Here is a 24,265-nt window from a genome sequence, read left to right on the forward strand (position 1 = left end):
CTCGGGGCGGATACCTTTGAGACTTGCCCTATTCATTAACCTAACAATGCCCCATCTTTTCCCAAAGTTTCAAGCCCCCCAAAAATTTTGGGGAGACGCGGCGGAGGGTCAAAGTTAAAAACTAGCAAAATTTTCGCGAATTTATTACTCGAAAACCAAGAAGTTTTGGAAAATGCGGTTTAAACGAGCGTATTCAGCGTGACGAGAGCTTTCAGAAAATGTATAACATCATAGGGTTTTGTCAACTTCAGCTCGAATTATCGCCTCCGAAGCGCCGGAACGCTCAAAAAAGACCCCTTATTTTTTCACGTTTGGGCCGATTTAAAAAAAAGCCATTTTTTTATTTTCGTGAAAAACTGATATATTGTTCCTGACTCTCTGTAGCCCCTCTAGCTCTTTACCGCATGCTGGGGAAATGTTTTGGTCGCGAGTTATGAGAGCGGAAAGGAGCGAAGGTCGGGAAAATCGGCTATTTTAAACTGCGCGCGGTGACGGATTAGGAGACATGTGGCAACAATGCGAGGTCGGCAGAGGAGTGTGATTCGCCGAACTGAGTGGGAGGGGACGTTTTCCCTCCGATCAACGCCGCGCGCGCAGTTTAAAATAGCCGATTTTCCCGACCTTCGCTCCTTTCCGCTCTCATAACTCGCGACCAAAACATTTCCCCAGCATGCGGTAAAGAGCTAAAGGGGCTACAGAGAGTCAGGAACAATATATCAGTTTTTCACGAAAATAAAAAAATGGCTTTTTTTTAAATCGGCCCAAACGTGAAAAAATAAGGGGTCTTTTTTGAGCGTTCCGGCGCTTCGGAGGCGATAATTCGAGCTGAAGTTGACAAAACCCTATGATGTTATACATTTTCTGAAAGCTCTCGTCACGCTGAATACGCTCGTTTAAACCGCATTTTCCAAAACTTCTTGGTTTTCGAGTAATAAATTCGCGAAAATTTTGCCGGTTTTTAACTTTGACCCTCCGCTGCATCTCCCCAAAATTTTTGGGGGGCTTGAAACTTTGGGAAAAGGTGAGGCATTGTTAGGTGAATGAATAGGGCAAGTCTAAAAAGTATCCGCCTCGAGCCCCAAATGGCCCGTTTTGAACATAGTCCTTTGCAACTTTACCACGTTATACACAAAAAACCTCGGCCATGTTCCCAAAATCAGGATAAAGCGGGCTCATCTAGAGACAATCCCCTGTTGACAGCTGTACAAATCATGAAAATCGATCCAGCAGAACCCTAGAGGTCCTAAAAAACGAACTGATACCAGGAAAAAAAAAAATTAGGAGACCTGAGAGCTTATAGTATAGATATAATGTAAGAATAAAATGAAATTAAAGTAGATTTTAACCAAAGAATGAAGCTGAAATGCAGAATGCAGCTACATGAAGATGCAGCTTAAGAAACAAATACTAAGGATTCTAAATATGAAAATTACCATTAGCTAATGTCCTTCTAGATATATGCCGAACAGGCCATGTTTTCTCAAGCCTAAATTTAGGATCAACTTTGGACAATTGATACTGAATGATGTACGTGCCATGAGGACCTAATAAAACATATACAAAAAGTACAATTAATCAGTTATATGATAAAGAGAGATGTCAGTAGAAATCAGGAACCAGGGTGTCTACTAAAACAGGCTAGCCGAAAATCAGTACATTTACAGTACTATTTCAGTACAATTCCAAGAAATTCAGTACTTCTTCAACAGATAAATTCAGTACTTCTTCAGTACTTCCATTCGACAAAATTCGACAAATTTCAAAAATTAGAATTTCTCGCTCAAATTTCGACAAAAATGACGAAAAAATGAAAAAATTCCTGACCCTTTTGTGGAATTTCCGCACTTCTTCAGTACTTCCAGACCGTCCTTAAAAAATCAGTTCTTTTCCCGGACTTTCCGGAAATTCAGGTCTTGTAGACACCCTGCAGGTAAATTTTTCTTTGCTAGAGGTTCATGTTCTTGTTGCACCTCACACTGTGAAGCATATTTTGAGTGAAATGAAATTTTTAAATGAGATTTGTGAAAACACTTGAAAGGACTATGTGGCATTGTCCAGGTGAGAGAGTAACGTTGCCAACATGGGTGGACCTAGGAACTTTCTATGGGGGCACCTAAGCAGGGGGAATCTGTGCGGCATTAAAATACACCCGATCAAGAGAGATTTATGGGACTCTCCCAGCTCTGTTGGAGTCCTCCGGGGATTTCTTTAGCTCCAAAAACAAGTTCGCATGACCTCCTCGGAAAAATTTAAAAATTGTGTCTGCTCAGAAGTAATAATTTTGAGCTATTTTCACCAGAAAATTAATGTTACGTACCACACTCATTCAGCACAATCCCTCACATTTCTTGGGAGGGACCCAATACAGGGTGTTTCAGACCACCCATACCAGGCCTTTTTCTCGGTTGTTCTAGGTCGTACGAAGTCGGGGACCGCGGGGTTGAATAGGGAATCGACCCCAAGGAATCCAAATTTCGTGGTCCCGAAACCCCCTCACCCCCCCTTGGGGGGTAGAGGGGGGGTCACGATGCTAAAAGTCACGGTTCCCGACCGAATTGCGGATTAATCGCATCAGAATTGAAAAGCACGGAAAATTTCACGTGAAATTGACCCCTAAAAATCCGTAATTGGCCCATCCAAGGCCTATAAATGACCCCCTAAAGAGGGGGACAGTACCCCCTCCATAATTTCTATTTGGTCTCATAATTGACGTAGATTCTCCAGAAAAAGATGGTTTCCCAGGTAATCGACCCCGAGAAATCCAAATTTCATTGTCCCGAATCTCCTCTAGCCCCCCTTGGGGGGTAAACGGGGGGCTCAATTTTAAAAATCGGGGCTCCTTTCCGAATCGCAAATTGATTGCATCCAAATTGAGGAGCAGAACACTTTTACATCTTTAGTGACCCCCAAGAGTTTTAATTGACCCCCCTGAACGGCAGAAAGTAACCCCTGAGGAGGGGGGCTTCGCCCCCTCCAATTGTTTCTCAAGATTCCTCTTTGGTTACAAAATTGACGTCGATTCTCGAGAAAAAGACGGTTTTCCAGGTAATCGACCCTGAGGACTCTGAATTTCATGGTCCCTAAGCTCCGCTACCCGCCCTTGTGGGCAGAAACCGTCTTTTTCTGGAGAATCGACGTCAATTTTGCGACCAAAGAGGAATCTTGAGAAACTTCTGGAGGGGGCGAAGCCCCCCTCCTCAGGGGTTACTTTCTGCCGTTCAGGGGGGTCAATTAAAACTCTTGGGGGTCACTAAAGATGTAAAAGTGTTCTGCTCCTCAATTTGGATGCAATCAATTTGCGATTCGGAAAGGAGCCCCGATTTTTAAAATTGAGCCCCCCGTTTACCCCCCAAGGGGGGCTAGAGGAGATTCGGGACAATGAAATTTGGATTTCTCGGGGTCGATTACCTGGAAAACCATCTTTTTCTGGAGAATCTACGTCAATTTTGAGACCAAAGAGAAATTATGGAGGGTGTACAGTCCCCCTCTTTAGGGGGTCATTTATAGGCCTTGGATGGGCCAATTACGGATTTTTAGGGGTCAATTTCACGTGAAATTTTCCGTGCTTTTCAATTCTGATGCGATTAATCCGCAATTCGGTCGGGAACCGTGACTTTTAGCATCGTGACCCCCCCTTTATCCCCCAAGGGGGAATGAGGGGGTTTCGGGACCACGAAATTTGGATTCCTTGGGGTCGATTCCCTATTCAACCCCGCGGTCCCCGACTTCGTACGACCTAAAACAACCGAAAAAAAGGCCTGGTACGGGTGGTCTGAAACACCCTGTAAATTTGTGGCCCCCTTTTCTTCTGCTCATGATTGCCAAGGTTTAAAATAATGCCAAAAAATATTGCACTTAGGTGTAAAAATAAATTATATAATCAATGTGACATCCATAGGTTGAGATCCATGTCTAAATTGGCAAATAAAAAAAATATCAATCTCCCAGATTTGACCTCCTCAGTTTTTTACAAGGCAAGAAAGAATAAATTCATTAATGAGCACTTACAATTTTGCTGTTGATGTTTCACACTGTGAAATCCATTAAGCTTGCGTAAGCCATCAGAATTAAAAATTATTCTGTCCAAAGAGATGCGGTAAAAGTTAATCTTGGTTGAAACACCTGCAGATAAAATTATGGATTCAGTTGATACACTAAGATTTACTACTCCACTACACACACATACTATACTTATTAATTCACAGACAAAACCACACTTTATTTTGTAGATGATATTTGGATAAAAGGTGATGATCCATCAATAACTGATAAGTGAACCTCAGACCACAATTAAAGAAGGTCAAAATTTGCTTCGGAGATGCAAAAAATGCCAGATCTCACAGTCCACAAATCGCAGTAAACAAAAGGCGGATCTTGGGAAGTGAAGGGGAAAAAAACCTCTAAAGAAAGGTCTTAAAAATTAGATGGTTCTTGAGAGTAAAAATGAGGTAAGTAAAATCACCTATTTTGCCATGAGGCAGAGCGACTGCCCGGTGAGAAATAGTTGGCATTTTAGAACTTAGAGTACCTTGATTTCCTTCCTATTTTCAAAAGTGGGACAAAATATAATGATGAAATTAATTTTTAGAAACTTTCTTTACTTAGGACAATTTGATTGCCTATGAGGTCACAAAAATTACGAAAAATGGTTATAAACATTACAAGTTCCAATTAGACTCATTCAAGTTACCAGAAATTCTTTACATTCCGCAATTGCGAAAAAAAAAGAAAAAAAGTTGAGACTAGAAAATTAGAAAAATGAAAAAAAGAATCTAGCAAGAGCTGTTGTGAAATATACTCTTTACTTTTCAAATGTTGATAGGGAGGAAGAGGTAATTATTATTATTATTAATGCCTGGTCCCATCTCACCCCAGCTGATCTTGCCTACTCTATCGTCGTCACACACGCGAAAACCAGTAGCATAGTGTGTAGTGTGTGCCACTAATAGAGTAAGGAACAGTTTGAGTATACCGCACGCTCGATACTCCATATGCCTGAGCTAAATGCACCCGCGGCACCCATTGCTAGTGCACGGACGTACATATCATCAGTCACACAGTCAACTCAAACAAGCAGTACAGTCCGACCGCCATACGTTCACGAGTGGATCTTATTGCATCGATTTTCGTAAAACTTGGTACCAGGAGGTATTTTTCGACCAGCAACTCGAATTTTAAGTTCAATTTTCGAAATTCTCAAACTCAAGATTGTGGATGAGGCCCAAAGTGCTGTCTTAGCTTCTGAAATGGATAAATTCATTCTTGTTAAACATGGTCTCGTTGTCTCAAGTAGCATATGAGTTGTGTTTAAACTCTCTCATGGGGTCAAATTAACGTTCACTTTATTTGCGGCTGACCATAAATCAACCAAACGCAAGCTGTGATGACAGAAGTTGCATTGAACTACGAAAAATATCGATTATTTTGAATCGATTTTTGTAAATTTTTTTGTCTATATCTTGCGTTTTCCCGATAGTAATGTTGAAGACAGGAGAACTTTAAATTAATGTCAATAAATTTTTCTTAACACCTATTACTTGGGATTTGATTTTATTTTATGCGACGAATGTTTATATTTTCAGCTTCGCAGCTCATATTTACATGGAAATGTTTTCGTTTTCCTTTTGACACCATATACTTCATAGCTTCCCTCAATTAAGAAGTTCAAGTTGTCACTCATCGATTAAACTTCCTTTTCCCCTCATAAATCGTCGGTTAAATTAGGATTATTCATGATCATACCGCGCTTATCTAACACCTCGTGTTGGACTTTCCTGCTTGTTATTATTATTACTATTTTTCATATTCACTGCTGTCACCAGCTTTGCTGGGTTGCTTTAAGCCCTCACACAGGGGCAAACAATGCTCCTAGGTATGAGGGCTGTTTGTGGTTTGGGTGGCCGGGTGGTGGTTATTTCACTCCCCCTTGGGGGGTGGCTCGTCACGGACTAGGATACCTGTTTTAGGAACCGAGGCAGGGTAGGTGTCTGGAGGACGCCTGCCTAAAGGTTTCTTTCCTGAGGTGGTAGGCGGTAGGGGTGTTTTTTGGTGTGTGGGAACGTTCTAGGTGTATTCGCGCTGCTCCACCTAGCTTAAGACCTTCCGGAGGATTCCGGCAGTGCCTAACACAGCAGACTTCTGGGCCAATACTAGCGAATGTTTCCCAGGGATTTCGTTCTTCAGTTTAGTCCAGTCTTTAGAGACTGCTCCGGTAGCTCCTATCACAAAGGGTATGACTCGGGTTTTGGTCTTCCACATCCTGCTGATTTCGATCTCTAGGTCTTTATACTTTAGTTTCTTCTCAGCTTCCTTTTTTGTGATGTTCCTGTCTGCTGGGATAGAGACGTCAATCAGCAGACACGTTTGGCCTTTCCTACGTAGGATGATGTCCGGTCTGTTTGCCTCAACAGTTCTATCGGTTCTGATAGGGAAGTTCCACAGGATCGTTGTCTCTCCATCTCTGGTTGTTGCAGTGTTTTTCGGTTTGTGTTCATACCATTTATCTGCGTCGACTTCGATTCCATATTCTTTGCAGAGGCTGTAGTGAAGTTGGGTGCATACTCTGTCGTGTCTCTCGATATAGTCCTTTTGGGCTAGAATTGGGCAACCTGATGTTATGTGCTCAATGGTTTCTTCGAACTGGTGGCAGATTCTGCATTTGCTATTCACATGTTTCTTGTGGATTTTCCTCTCTCGGTACCTTGTGTGTAAGGCTTGATCCTGTGCCGCTACAATTAGGCTCTCTGTTTCTGCTTTTACTACACCTTTACTGAGCCAGATGGTAGAGAGATTACTCTCGATAGAGTCATTTTCTAGCATCAGTGGATACTGTCCGTGCATGATCTTTCCTTTCCATTTGGTTCTGATGCTTTCTGAGATTTTCTTTTTGATTTTTTGCTTCCTGCTGTTTATGGGGGCCACTTCAAAGTTTTCTCCGAGCTCGGTTTCAAATTTGTTTGCTTCTTTCGCAATGTGGTCTTTGTCTAGAGCAAGGTTGACGGCATATACGGCTTTGAGAAAAGGGTCTTCGTTTTTTTTTTCCTGGAGGTAGTACTTCGCATTGATGATGGAAGATTTGTATGTTGATTCTATTTGCCTAAGTCCTCGTCCTCCTAGTTTTCTGCTCACGTATAGCCTGTCAACGTCTGCGGATGGGTGGTGCATTTTATGCATTGTCAGACATTTTCTTGTTTTTATGTCAAGCGCTTTTATTTCTTTTATTTTCCAATTCAGAATTGCAAATCCGTACTGTAGAACGGGTACGGCTAGCGCTCCGATTGCAGTTATCTTGTTTTTTGCCGTTAGCTCTGTCTTTAGTACTGCTCTTACTCGTCGTATGTATTCTCTCTTTACCTTTTCTTTTATTGTCTTATGTTGGATACCTATACTTTCTTCCATTCCGAGGTATTTGTATGTTTCACCTGGGTCTAACTGTCGGATGCTGGTGTCGACGTCTATATCCATGTTTTCTCCGTGGATGTATTTACCTTTCTTGAAGGTTACCTTGGCACACTTATCTAGGCCAAATTTCATACCTATGTCGTCACTGAATTCTTTCACCGTCTCGAGTTGATTTTGCAGTTTCTCGTCGCTGCTGCTGAACAGTTTCAGATCATCCATATACAGGAGGTGCGTCAGTTGTTTATGGCCTGCCTTGATGTTATATCCATTGTTCATGTTGTTTAGTCGTGTAGAGAGGGGTATTAATCCAACGCAGAACAGAAGGGGGGAGAACGCGTCCCCTTGGTAGATTCCTCGTCTTATTTTAATTTCAGAGGTGATAATTGTATCTGTTTTTCCTCTTAGTTGGATGCATGTTGACCAGTGCTCCATCATGTTCTTACAGGCGTTTACTATATTCGGGTGCACTCCCATGAGTTCCAGTGTACGGATGATCCAGCTGTGAGGCATGCTGTCGAAGGCTTTTTGGTAGTCCAGCCATGCGATCGATAGGTTCTTCTTGTTCTTCCTGCAGTCCTCAATGATGGTTTTGGATATTAAGAGTTGGTCAAGGCACCCTTTAGCTCCTTTGCGGCACCCTTTCTGCTCTATAGGGAGTAGTTTGGCACTTTCTAGGTATTTGTACGTTTTTCGGGCCATAAGTGCCGTGAAGATCTTATACGCTATGTTGAGGCAGGTTATGGGCCTATAGTTTTTGGGATTGGCCGTTTCTCTATTCTTTGCTATCAGATATGTAGTCCCTTTGGCCAGCCATGGTGGGAATTCTTTCCCGTTCAGTAATTTATTGTACTCGGCTGTTAGGTACTTATGGATGCTGGGGATTTTTTTGAACCAGAAGCTTTGTATCTTATCTGGGCCGGGTGCTTTCCAGTTTGCAAGGTTTTTTATGGTAGTTATCAGTTCATCATCACCGAGATCTGTCCATTCCATTTTGTTGTTCGTGACCTCTGAGTCTTTGATCCACCCAGCCTCCGAGTTGTGCTGAGTAGGGACTTCGTAGATTCCTTTCCAGAACTCTTCCACCTTTTCTTTCTCTGGGGTTTCACCGATGTCGGAGGAGTCACCTTTGATGTTCCTGTAGAAGCTTTTGCAGTTGGTTTCGAAGCTTCTGTTGTGAGAGAATTGATTTGATCTTTTCTGGTATCTTCTTATTCTTTGGCTAAAGACAGCAATACGTTGTCTCAGTTGCTCCATTACATTGTCTATACTGCTTTCTTCTCCTTCCGCGGTGTATTTATCCAGGATTGACTGGACTTTGTGGGTTGTCTGTTGTCCTTTTTCCTTGCTCGTTATTTTGAAGTTAGCTAGTACTGAAAGGTTCCTCCTCAGATCTTGGATTCTGAACTCAATTCTTTTTTGCCATAAGGGCTTACTTTCTTTCTTGTTCATTTTAGTTCCTTTTGGGCCGTTCGACTCGTCACTGATTGTGAGGGCTGCAGCGTAGAGCAAGCAGTTGATTTTCCACAGGTCAAGATTTTCTTCGCTCTCAAGCATATTTTGTACTTCATTGTTAGTTCGCATGATGATTTCTTTGTCTTTTTTCGCCCCCTTTATTTTCCTTATCGGCTCTCTTTCTTCCAGATTCATCTCGAGAACTTCTTGATACACGCTTCTTAGCTTTGATGTAGAGGTCGTTGTTTCTAGTGTATTCGCCATGTTCTGCTCTTGGGGAGTTGTTTCGTGTTCTGGTTCTGGAGATGGTATTCTTAGCTGCTTACTTCTTCTGGGAGTTTCGTTGGTTTGAGGTATGTCTGGCGTTGACTCTGATTCCCTGGGGTCAGTTGGATCATTCCGTCTCGGCGGGCGGTTCTCGTCGTTTGTGGCATCACCTGGTGAGCTTTCAGTTGTGTGTTGGTCAGTGGATGCTTCTATGGTGGAGTGAACATCGTCTTTAATTTCTTGAAGCTGTTGTTCGGTTAGTTTTTTCTTGTTCTCGATGTATCTTCGTTGCGTGGCTAGCTTATTAGCGTTGAGATGCAGGCGGGCATTAGGGTTTCGTTGCCTCCATAGCTCGTGATGGCCTTTATGTTGTGGATGCCCGTGTTTCCCTTAACAAACCAATGGCACCATATGACTTCTTTGTATTCCTCTTCGTTCCATTGTACTCTCTGGGTGTGGTTGGCTGCATTATTCATTGTGGTAGGGGAGTTTTGGTTGTTATTGGTATTTTGGGTTTTTTTGGTGACACCCCGTTCACATTGTGTTGCTAGGTTTGCGGCTACATCAGCTTTGATTTCTTCAATTTGTGCCTCACTTAGTTTTTGGTTTTTCGCAATGAATCGTCTTTGTGTGGCGAGCTTGTTTGCATCGATATGCGGGCGGGTGTTCGGATTCCTTTTTCTCCTGAGGTCATAGTTGGCGTTTATATTGCAGCTTTGAGTGCTCTCTTTGATGTACCAGTAGCACCATATTATTTCTTCATACTCTTCTGTGGTCCACTTCACTCGCTCTGTTGCTTGCCTACGCTGTGCGTTTGTGTTCTTATCGGCAGGGCTAGTTGGTGGTGGGCTTTGGGCCTGTGGTGTTTGATTCAGCTGATTCTGCTGTTTCTGCGTCCTTTTCCGTGTTGTCCCAGAGACCTGAGTCAATCTTCTGCATTATCATCGGTTCGGTCGGTTTTTCCTTTGTAGTTTTGGGTTTTTCTTGCTTTAGAGTTGCGCGTTTCCATATTTGTTCCCACGAGTAAGATGAGGATTTAAGAGGGTCCACCCGTAACCTCTTTCCGAGTAAGGCTATATTAACTCTGGGAGGGCGCCTGGTATCCCAGGGCTCCGTAGGTCGACACCAACATAAGCGCCCTGGTGCCAAGGGACCCGATGGGCACGGTTCGCATAACACCCCGGGTTGGGCTTTTCATTAAGTACTCCTTGGCACATAGAGTGTGCGTCCAGAGTAACTCGGGAAAGGAGGTGCGTCAATACCCCAGACCATAGGCAGTCCTCCCTGCAGAGTTGTCGTTGTCGTCGTCGTCGTCGTCGTCGTCGTCGTCGTCGTCGTCGTCGTCGTCGTCGTCGTCGTCGTCGCGTCGTCGTCGTCGTCGTCGTCGTCGTCGTCGTCGTCGTCGTCGTCGTTGTTGTTGTTGTTCTCCGTCTATTTCGTTCAGAGGATTCTCTTATTATTATTATTGAAAAAAGTAGATGCAATACTTCATTACTACAATTACTTACCGAAATTATTTTCCTATTACAGACTCAGAAGAAAATAAAATTACTACCTGCTGACTTGGATGGACCAACTGCTTTGAAGGATTTTTGCTTTGTTGGTGGGCTACTGTGGAATCTAAAATTTACATCTGAATTTGACAAGGCAGGAAATTTTGCAACTGGGTGCACTTTGTCCGGACTTGATTCTTTAGATGCCAAATAAATTAAATCACGAGAATATTTTGAGTGAATTGTAGATGCTGTAAGTTCGCCTTTTGATAGTGATCGATCATTAAAAACCTGGAAAAAAGATGGATCATTTTTTTAGTCATCAAAGAGGGAGGAGAATCAATCGGAGCCAATCAAAATTCACCCTCTGTGGCTTCTGTTAGTAAATTAGTACAATGGACCGGTAGACAAGGAGCAAATTTGAGCATTCTGATGAATGTCTCTCATCAGACTTTCATGCAGAACATGATTAATGCACCAAAAATGACTAAAACTAACTCCCAACAAAGGTGAGAACATTTTTACTTAGCATTGATTAAGACAAATTGGAATTTCCTGCTCACATGAAAAACCGGAGTCTCCATGAATCAAATCATGCACAACAGCAGCGTTGGCAGGCTAAGCAATATTTTTTGCTCACTGTGTGTTGTTCAAAGTGTAAAAAACATGCACCAGTTGAGCCAAAGCACTGATAATGAAGTTGTCTTATTTTCACACCGCAAAGACCGTCACAATAACGCTTAATGTGCAATTATTTAACTATAGTAAATTATGTTTTTTTTTTTTTTTTTTTTTTTTTTTTTTTTTTTTTTTTTTTTTATAAGCAGGAAGATTGAATTTATGCATTAGTCCAGTCATTCTAGCTTTTTACCTCGGACAAATTAGCACAAACTTTTCCTTTGGTATATAGGGTCTCTAGGTATCCAATAAGACAGAAAAAAAAGTTTACCAAAAAATTCCACCGGGAAAGTGGTCAAATCGCAGTTTTTCAAAATGGCGACTTGCGGTGATTTTCAAAGAGGACGTGCATACGGATTTGCCTTTATAACTCAAAAATAATGCGTTGAACAAAAAAATTGCAAGAGATCAGATTTAAAGATCATAAAATTTTGATTAAGAATCATATACAAAACTTAGGCTTTTATTATTTTTTTTCTTCCCGAATTTTACTATTTAAAAACAACAACTGGCAAAATCTGCTGATAATTCACGATTTTTCGCGTTCTTGACCATTTTTAGGTCAAAATAATTAATTAAAGGTTAAAAACAACGACACCACTGAAAAGTACGCTAAATTTTACATAAGTGTACCCATTCATTTTACCTTTTCATCTTTTATGACCTCATTGTGAGACGAATCATTCAAAAGCATGAAGTCAATATTTAACAACAAATTCAGCTGTTTTTTTTCCGTTTCCAGCGCTTTCGATCAATTATTTTTCAACAAAAGTACAACTTATATATACTTTTTTGAAAGGTTATAAAATTTGCAAGACAAATAACACACTGGTTTTCCTTTAAATTTTACAACATGTACCTGAAAAGCGTATTTAAGGGATTTACGCTAAAAAATGATTTCTCTAGAAATTGCAGAATTTCAACGATTTTCGGCTTTTTGACAGCTGGAAACTAACGATACGATTCAACAATGGTTATAATTGTTTAGAGCATAAAATTTCCAAAAAATTGCATACCTGAAATTACTGTTTCGAATTTTATAAAGAGAATTAGATAAGGCGTTAAAGTTGTCTATTGGAAAAACCCGGCTGCTCTGTTTAGAACCTTTTTCTTAACATATACCCAAAATTTTCAAGTTTAGTCATTTTTGTTTGAAGTAAATTTTATGGTACCAATGTAATAGCACATAAAAGTTAAAAAAATGTTAATGAATACATTTTTGAAGGTATTTAAGTGTACTTAGAAGCCAATTTTTGAGACGTTAAAAATGTACAAATTGTTCAATAACACGGCTTTGTCTCATGTTTTTGTGGTTTTTCATGGCTGCAAACAATTTTTTCAATCAAACCATGGTAATCATCGAAAAGCTAGTCAAATTTTGTGTAAGAAATTTACCTTTATTTGTATTTTTGGCGTCTCTCGTAAAAATGCGAAGGCAATGTTGAAAAAAATTGCAATTTGTCCGAAAAAAATTTTCCCGCGGTTTTTCTTATTTTTTACGTGTTAAAAGGCGTTTAAGAAAAAAAACAAGGTGCGAAATGAAAAGTTCATGAAATTTCCCATAACCTGGGGCTATTAAAACTGGCCGTAAAACCTTTTTGAGGGGTCTGAGCACTGAATTTAGGGTTAAAAAAAGTTAAGAAAAAAATGATGAAATTTAACTTTTTTGTTATTTTTGAGATTTTATTGCTTTAAAATGAGCTTTAAAGTTAAAGTGAATGATGTAACTGAAAAGTACGTAAAATTTTGGTCTAGAAAAGTATGTTCAACATCCTTTTAAGTAATTATATTTGCCGGTAGGATATGTTCTTCCGGGATCAAAAATGACACTTTTCTGAAAAAAGTCCGTTTTTAGCTCCATTTTCCTAATTTTTAAGCATTTTAAAAGTGTTTGATCAAAAAACCACTATAACCACGTGAAAGTACATAAAATTTACAATAAGATATACAATCACGTAAAAATAAACGAATAGGACAGAGCTTGGCGAAATCTGTACATTTAAGGGTCTTTAAAAATATTGCGGAATGGGACATCTCACATATGAGGGAAGTTACAATGCGAGCACAGCCGCCGCCGCGAAGCGCTTTACGTGAGGGATTGGGCTGTGTAATGGCGGCAGCTCGGGGAGCGGGTCTTTTTGCGTCGGAGGAATCAATAGTAAAACTAATAATTATTATGATAAATTCAACACACCGTTGAAGGTTTGGAACTTTTGGGCGGCCAACTCTAGCGTAAGCGCGAACAAGGATTATAACGAAAGTACAGATGTCAGCGGGGGGGCGGGGTTATCAACAGGGGAGAGGGGTATGCACCTATGCTTTACGTGACGTACCGCAGGCACGTATGAAATGGTGAAATCTAAGTAAATAAGAAGGAAAATAATAAAAACATTAAAATTTTACTGACTTCGGCATCTTGTCAGCCGAATATGCGACATCATTTCGCACATTATTTAATATTATTTAGCTTTCAATAGACCGAGTAGAAAATTAGTACATATTTTATTTCATTACTCGGCTTTGTATTTCTTAATCTGTGTCAATTAAATATTCGACGATACTGAAAAAATTACGTTTTAACACTTATACTCTCAATTAAACAGCTTGGAGGACGAGGTGCGTAAGTGCACCTCGTTGAGCTATTTCGAGAAAAACATGTTTAAAGTTGCTAACTATTATAGTATTTATGTATGTTGTTTGCCTTATGGCAGAAAGAGAGTTCAAACTCACATTTTGATGCTTAAGCATTGGATGCTTCCGGTGAATATTTCACAGACTTTATTTTAAACCTAGAATTAGTTGGAACCACTAATGTGTCATTTTTTTCGAAATCTGCACTTATGTGCCTTGTCCTCCGAGCCCCTCAATTACTTTTTTACCCTGTCTTATTACCTTATATTATAAGTTTTCAAACCAAAACCGACAAACTTTGGTAAAAATACTGGGTAATATTCAATGTCATGAAAATCAGCCGATAAACAGATATTTTAAAAATTAAGGCCGCCATCTTTTTTCCACTATCTTGAATTTTGATTCAGACTGAAAGTAACGTCAAATTCGAATTTACCAGATCAAAATACCAGGATACACCGAGTTTCATGAAAATCTGCCGATAAATAGGTATTTTTCAAATTGTACCCGCCATCTTTAATTTTAAAAAATTATGGCCACCACCTTCTTCCCACCACCTTTGATTTCAATTCCGGTTAAATTCGACATCAAATTCAAATTCTCTAGGGCTAAATACAGGGTTATACCAAGTTTCATGCAAATCAGTCGATAAGCAGGTATCTAACAAATTATTGCCGCCATCTTTTTTTCCGCCATCTTGAATTTTGATTCAGACTGAAAGTAACGTCAAATTCGAATTTCCTAGATCGATATACCGGGGTACACCAAATTTCATAAAAATCTGCCGACAACTAGGTGTTTTACAGTTTTTTTTCTTAGAATCTTTAGCTGCGATAGGCCAAACAGTAAACGGATCAGGTATGCCGCCCCCCCCCCCCCCCTCCGGTCGACCATCCCTCTAAGGTGATTCTCCCCTTACTATGTTACCATGACTAAATTAATAACAAAATTTATTTCAAAAATAGTCGAATATTCGTGAAAAAGGGTCACACTAATCGAAATTCAAGCCAAAATTTACACAAAGTAAAAAATGTCAAATTTGACACCATTCCAAAAAAGCCCTATAAAGGTCTTATACCTTCAGTTAAATTTTGATGTAATATGTGTTTTGAAAAGAAAATTTCATGCTCTTTCCATTGGTGCCAACAGTTTTGAGAGAAAAAATTCTGCCGAAGCTGTATTTTAAAAGTTACAAACCAAACTTGAAATTTCAAGAAAATTCTAGCCTTTTTTTTTTCGGTGTCGGACCTCGTAGCTCGGCACCAACAAGTCAAAATTTAAAAAATTAATATATATTTGTAAGCAAAATTTTATCCTCTAAAAAAACGACAAGAATGATTTTTTTCACTGGATGCACTAGAATTACGCAAAATCGGGAAAACGCTGACGAAGTCAAGAATCAATTTATACGTAATTTCAGACGGCCGCCATTTTGTTATAAGCAATTTTGACTGTGTTCCCGAGGGGGGCTAATGGTAAACTTTTTTTGGGGGGCACAAGACATGTTTTGGAGCGCTTTAAAACACAAGAGAAGTTTGTGCTAATTTGTCCGAGGTTAGGCCCTTTTTTTGGCTAGAATGACTGGACTACATTGAAAAACATTAATATGTTTGTCAGTTACCTTCCTACTTTTCGTGGTACAAATCAAATTTAACGTCAAATAAAGTGAAGACATACATCTTGATGGTGAGATTCAAACTTTGTCTAGTGGTCCATTAATTGCACCGTTTAAACAGGGGTGCAGTATCGTTCAAGCCTCCACATTTTTACATGGCTGGCCGCTGGCTTTTTTTCTTTTCTTTTTGGTTCATCAAAAAATTTACTGTATCTAAATTCAACGCATTCGATTTAGAAGTGAATAATATGCATTGAACGTGTTTATTGGAAAATAAGCATCAAGCATAAACAACTGTTGCAGTGCTTGCTTCATATAATTAGAATACTTCCTTAAGATAATTTTATCTTGTTAGCTACATTCAATGCGATTGTTTACAGGATATCACTTCAAAATGATCGAACTGATAGATTACAGTAAAATCTCTTATTCACGAAGGAGGCAAAAAAATGAAAATTACATGGCAGAGGCGGAAGTAGAGAATGGAAATAAACAAAAATGGATAAAGGAAAAAGAAAAAAGTCCTTGATTCATCCAAATGTTTATCGACTTTTCATAACTTTTAAATGATTTTATAGTTCAGTGAAGGGAAGAGAAGTGAAAGGTCCCAAATAAACGGTTTCAAAAACGTGGAAAGGTTTCGAAAATGTAGAGAGGTTTAGATAATTGAGAAAGGTTTAAAAAATCTGAGAATGCTTTGAACACGTGGAAAAGGCAAGAAGATGTGGAAATTCCTCGAAAGCATTAAAAAAACTTGAAGTTGATTAGCATTTGAAAAAGTGGAAAGACCCAAAAATGTGGAAATGTCCGAAAAATGCGACACTGCTTGGAAGCTGAGAGCACTAAAAACAGAAAATACCTGAAAAAGCCGACATTGTGAAAACATGTTGAAATTATCATAATTTTTGGATCTAATATGTATAAAAATCCTGTCTCATGGACTAATCTCTGAAAAAACTTGGTGAGTGGTATCAATCTCTTTGTTATGATGTCTAGAATCAGAATTTAGATGGTGATATGAAAATCATACAGAGAGCGCCAAAAGCCTCCAGAAGCACCTATGTTTGAGAATTCTGTACAGTGGCATGTGAGGTATCAATTTTTATGTTTTTTGGGTAGTAAAACCGATGATGTATAAGATCACCCCAGTTGAAAGAAATGTTGTAAATCAAACATGGCTAGGCCTGTATAAAATAAATGTAGCATTTCCAACACTTGCAACTTATTTTCCTATAAAAAATCTAATTGTTGCCTCGCATTTTCGTAACCTTGATATCACGCTTGAGGTTGCACGTCTTTATCTGGGGGACAACAATTTATGATGGTGGTAGCGAGAATCACGTATCATTAAGAGTTAAATTGGTCTTAAATACAGGCCCGCAAATTACTGTTACCCAAATAAGGGAATGCAACTTCAGGGTTAGATTACAATAGTGCAAATCAAATAACGATTAAATCTTTAATTGGAATAAAATTTCGCAATTTCTGCAGGAAGCTTTAACTAATTTTAGCTTGTGATTGGAAGAAAAATTAATGGGAGTTTCAATTCAAAACGTCCAACAATTTTGTAAGTAAAAATACAGTATGGTTGTGTGCAAGTTACATTTTCGTTTGGGAAACAACAAAATGTGGCACTTCTAAGGGGTAAAAAACGTTTTCCACCCAACTTAGAAAGGATAAGGTAGATTTCGACCATACAACTCAGTGAAAATGGGTAACCATAATAAATCTAATGAGTCGAAAAATCATCCCCTTTTCAGGCATGAACTTTCCAGGATAAGGGATGGTTTAGAGAATAGGTGAAAATAAGCTGTTTTAAACGCTAGGAACAGATGAGTGTTTTGAGGTATCGGCGGCTAAGGTTGGACAATATTCGAAAAAGCATCACCCTCTTGGACTTGAAGTTTTCAGGGTAAGGGGTGGTTTCAGAGAGTAGGTAAATATAGGATATTTTGAAGGTCAAAAGAAACGAGTATTTAGAGGTATCAGCGGCTGAGATGGGACGAATTAAAAAATCATCCCCTAATAGCATTATATGTAGAAGTACAGGATGAACCGATTTTCAACAATATGAAACTTAATCTAGACAACATTTAAGTGAAGAACCATGCTTAGTTTCGTTTTCATCGTATGGATAGTTCCAGAAAAAAATGGTTGCAAAGGTTCATTAGCTCCCGCTTATTCGTATACAGGGTGGCCAAGACCAACCGTACCAGGCCTTGTTTTCGATATTTGGATCGTACAAGGTCCAGGATCACCAGGATGAGTAGGGAATCCGAATTTCATGGTCTCAGAACCCCTCCCTCCCGGCGCCCCTTGGGGGTCAAAAGCGGGACCCATACATCAAAAGGAAGGGTTTCCGTCAAAATTTGAAACTATTTCATCGAAATCAGGAAGTTCGGAAATTTTTACGGCCCATCCGTGTCCAAAATGCCGACCCCTAAAGGTGGGGGACAGAGCCCCCTTTCAAAAAATTCAAGTTCGTTAAAAAGTGGAGACTCGGAAAAATGTGTGGTCATGGGTAATCGACCCCAAGGAATCCAAATTTGAAGGTCATGTTGTCCTCGGAGACTATTCTGATGAGGCACTGGGGTAACCCCCACACTGGTTATAAAGGGTGTCCGGAAGTTAACGTATTTAACTTTCAGGATCGCTATTTCGGCTCAAAATAAGACTTTTTTTTCCTGTACACATATGCCCGAAAACGCTTCATACGTGAGCTATGCGCTTACAAAGTTGCCATTATTTTTCGTTCAAATTAATATAGCTCCTCGTCATTTTTTCATAGGTGGCTGAAACTTTGCGTTGGGGGGTATTTTTTAGCGCTCTATTCTTTTTTTGTGTTTTCAAGGACGTACGTCTTTGAAAAATGACGTCACAAGCTTTCCCGAATTTGAAAATTGCGATATCTTTTTTGGTAGATGATATTTCGAAAAACGGATTACGGCACGTAAAAGAGCGTAAAAAATCAAGGGGTCCAAGTACTGCAGAAAATTTTCCAGAAACGCGTTATTTCGACGCAAAAGAACTTTGAAAAATTTTAAGATTTTCGAAGCTCCATTTTGAAACCATGTTTTCGATAAGCCACCAAGTATGATTTTTCGGTGGATATTTGATACCAAAAATATCGCCGCCTAACCGCGATTTTAGTAAGATGATGCTCGGGCCAGTCCCAAGCCTTGAAAAAGTGTGAGGGAAAGGTCAAGAGCCGTCTCAATAGCTTCGAGGTTTTCGAAGCCCCTTGCTCTGTAGGCAATTTTTCAATCCTTGCAGTAAAAATTGCCTACACAGCAAGGAGCTTCGAAAATCTTAAAATTTTTCAAAGTTCTTTTGCGTCGAAATAACGCGTTTCTGGAAAATTTTGTGCAGTACTTGGACCCCTTGATTTTTTACGCTCTTTCAAGTGCCGTAATCCGTTTTTCGAAATATCATCTACCAAAAAAGTTATCGCAATTTTCAAATTCGGGAAAGCTTGTGACGTCATTTTTCGAAGACGTACGTCCTTGAAAACACAAAAAATGAATAGAGCGCTAAAAAATACCCCCCAACGCAAAGTTTCAGCCACCTATGAAAAAATGACGAGGAGCTATATTAATTTGAACGAAAAATAATGGCAACTTTGTAAGCGCATAGCTCACGTATGAAGCGTTTTCGGGCATATGTGTACAGGAAAAAAAAGTCTTATTTTGAGCCGAAATAGCGATCCTGAAAGTTAAATACGTTAACTTCCGGACACCCTGTATTTAAAAATTTAGAGTCCCCCTGTGCCCCATCAGAAAAGTCTCTGCAGACAATGAAACCCACGTATTTGGATCCCTTGGGGTCGATTACCCATGAAAACACATTTTTTTTCGAGTCTCTACGTCAATTTAACGAACTTGAATTTTAGCCTTAGGTCTCTGGGACCATGAAATTCGGATTCCCTATTCATCCTGGTGATCCTGGACCTTGTACGATCCAGATATCGAAAAAAGGCCTGGTACGGTAGGTCTGGGCCCCCCTGTATACGAATGAAGATATTTTCCCCTGACAACCCATTTTGGAAGAGTTTTAAGGGATGCTACTCCTCGTTTCTCGAATTTTTCAAGGGAAGACTTCGTGGTCGTACTATCTGCAATAGGTAGAGATTCCTTCGAAATCTACCTAAAAAAAGGTACCCATTAAAGAGGTTGTACAAAAAACGCGGATATTTCCACCCCCCCCCCTCATTTACTGAATTCTTAAAAACTTGTATGCCATTAACACAGTTTTCCCCCAAACATTTTCTAAATATCCCTTTTACTACCTCAGTGTAGCCATATTCGCATTTTTGACGCCAACGAACTGCACTCGGCAAGGTATGAACGTGTGCCGCTTAAAATATAATAACCGGTCTTCATGCAAAATTGTACACGTATTTCCAGGAAGTGACCGACGCGTTTGTTCGGAAAGAGGTTGTTTAAAAACCGCTGATATTTCTAACCCCCCCCCCTCCTGGATTTGGCCCAAACTTTGCTCAGATGTTGTACTAAGTGCTCCCGATGCCTGGGCAAAATTTTAGCCCCCTCGGATAATTAAATGGGAGGGGGCAGGCGGGTAAATTTGCCACTTTGGCAAAACTTTATAAATTGATATCTCGCGAACGGTTGGTGCTAAAAAACGTCAACAAATATTCTGTGCACGTACATTGATGCTATTTTGATGGTTGCATAATTTATCATAGTCATAATTCGATTTTTTCGATTTCGATGGTTCGACTTCTTTTCTTTTTTCGTATCTCCTCTCAAGGCGATCTTTGCTACGTGAAATAAAAACCATTGAAGTGATTCTCTGTAAAATTCTGAATCTGCCAGATTATGTTTGATCTTGGGGAAATGATATGTTCCCGAATTACAGCGATTTTTCTGCGCGCGACAGGTCGGCAGCCAATTTAGGCAAAGAAAAACTTGGGTTTGCAATAGTTACAGAATTCTGTGTGAAGAGAGTTTCTAATGAGTTTTTTTACACTGAATTCGAATTTGAACTTTATCTTGAAAAATTTTCCCTAACAAATGCTGAATCGTGCAAAACAGCCGGTTTTTAGCAGTATTAGCACGATTTGGCAATTTTTTGTAGGGAAATTTTTAAAAGAAACCTCAAACTCGGATTCTACATAAAAAACTACATCGGAATCATGTTAAAATCACTGTTCTACAATAATCGCAAACCGTAGCTTACAGTTCGTATGCCTGGAATAATTAAGACAAAGTAGACATATCTTCTATTTTGGTCCTACACGTTGTAGATTGTTGTTGAAAAAGGGAAGTTATGATAATTTTTGATGCCAAAATACATTGTAAACTTTATTTTAAAAAATCCTCCGGAAAAGTCGCTAAATTATGAAAAAAAACACATTATTCATGCGTTCATACCTTGCCGAGTGCAGTTCGTTAGCGTCAAAAATGCGAATATGGCTACACTGAGTGGGAAGAGGGATATTTAGAGAATGTTTGGGGGAAAACTGTGTTAATGGCATACAAGTAAATAAAAAGTTGTGCTTAAAGACTAGTTTTCAGATTTAGACAGGCACGTTTTCATACTCCGCGAGACGCGCTGAGTCGGCAGAGGACTTGATCTGTTAGTCATTTTTGGGAATATGGCGACACTGATGGAGAAAAAAGGATGATAATAAAATTTTGAGATATAAACCATGGCACTTACGTACAAGTGTGTAAAAAATGTGCTTAAACTGTTGTATAGCCTAGGTTGGTGTCAACCAGCAAAGATTGGCAACACGGCCCCGAGAGGGGGAGGACTCATCATGGCGTCGGCCAACCAATTGCTTTTAATGTGATTGTGTCTTTTCATTTTTAGAATATAATATGGATTAATCCACAACACAGTGTCCGTTACTTTTCACCCACCACCTCTAAACATAAACACCATCCTTTAAATGCTTGGCGCATTTTTATCCCTTGCGCAACGGACCAACTGGCCAGCAACTGCAAACTCCGCAAATCGAGTTCAACTTCAGTGTCTGTGCAGCACGGGTGATAATAATTTTTTTTCTGTCATACGTTCATTTTTAATCAAATTACTTGCCTCGCAGAGGTGCTGAGTTTCTAGTTCTCAAAAGTCCAAAGAAGAACCACTCTGATGGAACAAAGAGCCCCAGAAATGCATTGAATAACACCTTTTGCTAAATACAATGGCTGTTTTCTTCCTGTGGCTGCACTTTAGTCGCCAAATTGGATTTACAGGCTTCCAGATTGGTCAAGAGTAATTTTTGATTTCATACTCGTAATGAATGACCAAAAATACATTCGAGGCGATACTTTACTTGACGCTATTCGCCGATACCAATTAAAAGGGTTTGCCATGATGGCCGCCATATTGGCTTTGGGGGGTTTGTATGTGCTGTACAGTGAGTTGTAACTCTATACTCAGATAAAACAATCAGTAGCAGCCTCACTTGACGGTCAAATGATTACAAAGCGATTTTCTTGCCACGTGGGTATTTTAGGTTGCCTTGATGGATTTACAACATTTCTTTCAACCAGGGAAATCTTAAACATCATACTCGGATTCTACGACCCCAAAAACATAGGAATGGATACTTTATAATGCATTATACAGAACTTTCGAAAAAAGTGGCTGCCGAGCGGCCGCCGTTTACTTTAGGCGCTTTCTGCACAATTTCCAAGGTTACCACCATCCAAATTCTGGTTAAAGACATCGTGACGAAGAGACTGATACCACACATAAACTTTTTCCAGAAGGATGGCCCATGCCATGAATGTACATGAAAGATCCGACTACAACGTCAGCAGCCTCTTCTCTCAACTTTCCAATATCTTTCAGTTACTGGGAAAAATATGGAGAGGTTACCACAATTTCAGGATGACATCTGTAAAAACATGGAAGAGACGTAAAAAAGCATAAGATAAGGGAGGATGATAAAAAGTGCACTTTTCTGACTTCTGGAACTGTCTGCATCATCTTTTCATAACATTTAAATAACTTTCATCCAGTTGAAGGAAATGTGGAGAGGTCCCGAAAATGTGTAAAGTCTTCCATACATTGATTCACTTGGAAAACAGAGATATCTTCAGGGTTCCTCCTGATTTTGAAACGATAAATTTATCGAAGGTAGAAGCAAAACACGAGACTTGATCAATCAGAATTAGTCGACCTGTCTTCCTCTATTTAGGAATAATTTGAAAGTTCCTACAAATTGTATTAATTAGGTTGTCCGCTCCACAGGAAAGGGCAAGTATCACGAATCTATATGTAGACTTATGCTGAAACGTGCAACATTTTTTACTTTCCTAAGTTTTACCTCATATCCATATTTTTTTTGATCACAAAATCGAGGCCTTTCCACATATTCGCACTCCCGGCCCGGTCAGGCCCGTGATCGGGCACTCCTGAATGCCTGGGTTACTCGATTTTTTCATTCTAGACCAACTATTCTAAAATAAGTATAAAAATTACTTTTCATGCTGAAACGCGATTCTTTACCCTCATTACCTCCTCTGTGTCCGACACTTCTGCAAAATTAATTAAACTTGAAGTTGATTTCTTTGTTAGTTGGAGCGCTTTCATTCTACTTTCTTTGCACATGTCGAAGCCTGCAAAAACAGAAAGTAGTCACAGTATATATCGCTTGGATTCAGAAAAAGTTGGATTTTGGAGGCAGGAACTATTTTAGAAATATAAGCAAAGTTCTTGATTCCTTTTCTTCTTCAATTCGTGCTTCATCAGAAATCTTGGTCTGAATTGAAGGGGAAAAACGTATGTATTAATGATAGGTCAACTTCGGTAAAAATGGTACCTGCATTAAAACCAGGTCGCTTCTGCACGAGAAGCGTTCAGTCAATGACAAGGTGCACATTTTAGTGTATTTTAGAAAGGTTCTCCTTGTTGTTACTTTCCTTGACGGTGCCGTTCAAGTACGATACCAAAAACTGAGAGGACACCCGTATGTACATTCAAGCCTGATACCTACTCTAGTCTCAGCATCCTTTTAGAAAATACCAGAGCAAAAATTCACGCATTTATCTTCTTGAAAAGAAAGGTAGAGATTTCCTTTGTAATGATCTGATGAAGCTGCAACATTACTTCTAGAGAAAATCCGCCCTAATTTTCTTGACATTAGTACATAGATGATTTTGAATTTAAACCATTTCATGCTCAAGAAACTGGAGAGAGCATCATATAAGTAATTGAGATATATGGTGGAATAACCACCTATATGCTTATAGGTGGTTTTTCCGGAGATCGGTCTGTTCGATTGTATCCTTGGGTACCACTGGTAATGATAGCAAGTCGATCCCTTGATTACCAGCTCAAGAATCCAAATTTAGTGAAGTGAAGTCAGACCAGCTGGCGGGCCTCTGGAATAGCTGATATATAATAAACCGATACACGAATAGGTGGGTCATCCATTTATCAACGCGTTAACGCCCTGCATCAGTGTGTCAAGACTGTGACTGCACCAGGTACACTCGGCAATGGTTTTCCAAACTGATTACTCCAAGTTTTTAGAAGACTGATTTTTAGGTTCCTATTTTTCTTACCTAATTTCGTCTTTGATTAAAAGTTACTTTTGTCATCGTTGTTCACGGCCAAAATTAAAAGTTTTTCTTTGTAGTCTACTTCCATTGCAATATATGACGAGTCATAGAGCATTAATCGTGTTTTTTAGTAAACCATTCGGCCATTTTACCTTGAGATTACGTGTTCTACGGGATAAACACCTGTAACAACC

General features: G+C 39.6%; 1 protein-coding gene across 7 annotated transcripts in view; it reads right to left on the reverse strand.

Annotated features, from left to right (window-relative positions):
• Window positions 1-24,265, reverse strand: part of LOC109032900 (uncharacterized) — a 105,515-nt gene that overhangs the window by 63,872 nt on the left and 17,378 nt on the right. For 3 of the 7 annotated variants that reach the window (XM_072306377.1, XM_072306383.1, XM_072306380.1), the window contains 4 exons: window positions 23,017-23,126; window positions 10,676-10,904; window positions 4,009-4,122; window positions 1,434-1,544 (listed from right to left, as the gene is read on the reverse strand). In XM_072306377.1, the coding sequence (XP_072162478.1) occupies window positions 1,434-1,544; window positions 4,009-4,122; window positions 10,676-10,904; window positions 23,017-23,126 (564 nt within the window). The remainder of the gene's footprint in view (window positions 1-1,433; window positions 1,545-4,008; window positions 4,123-10,675; window positions 10,905-23,016; window positions 23,127-24,265) is intronic. The other 4 variants (XM_072306378.1, XM_072306381.1, XM_072306382.1 and 1 more) reach the window with 3 other exon arrangements.

Source organism: Bemisia tabaci, chromosome 1 (genome assembly GCF_918797505.1).
Source record: "Bemisia tabaci chromosome 1, PGI_BMITA_v3".
Classification (NCBI taxonomy): domain Eukaryota; kingdom Metazoa; phylum Arthropoda; class Insecta; order Hemiptera; family Aleyrodidae; genus Bemisia; species Bemisia tabaci.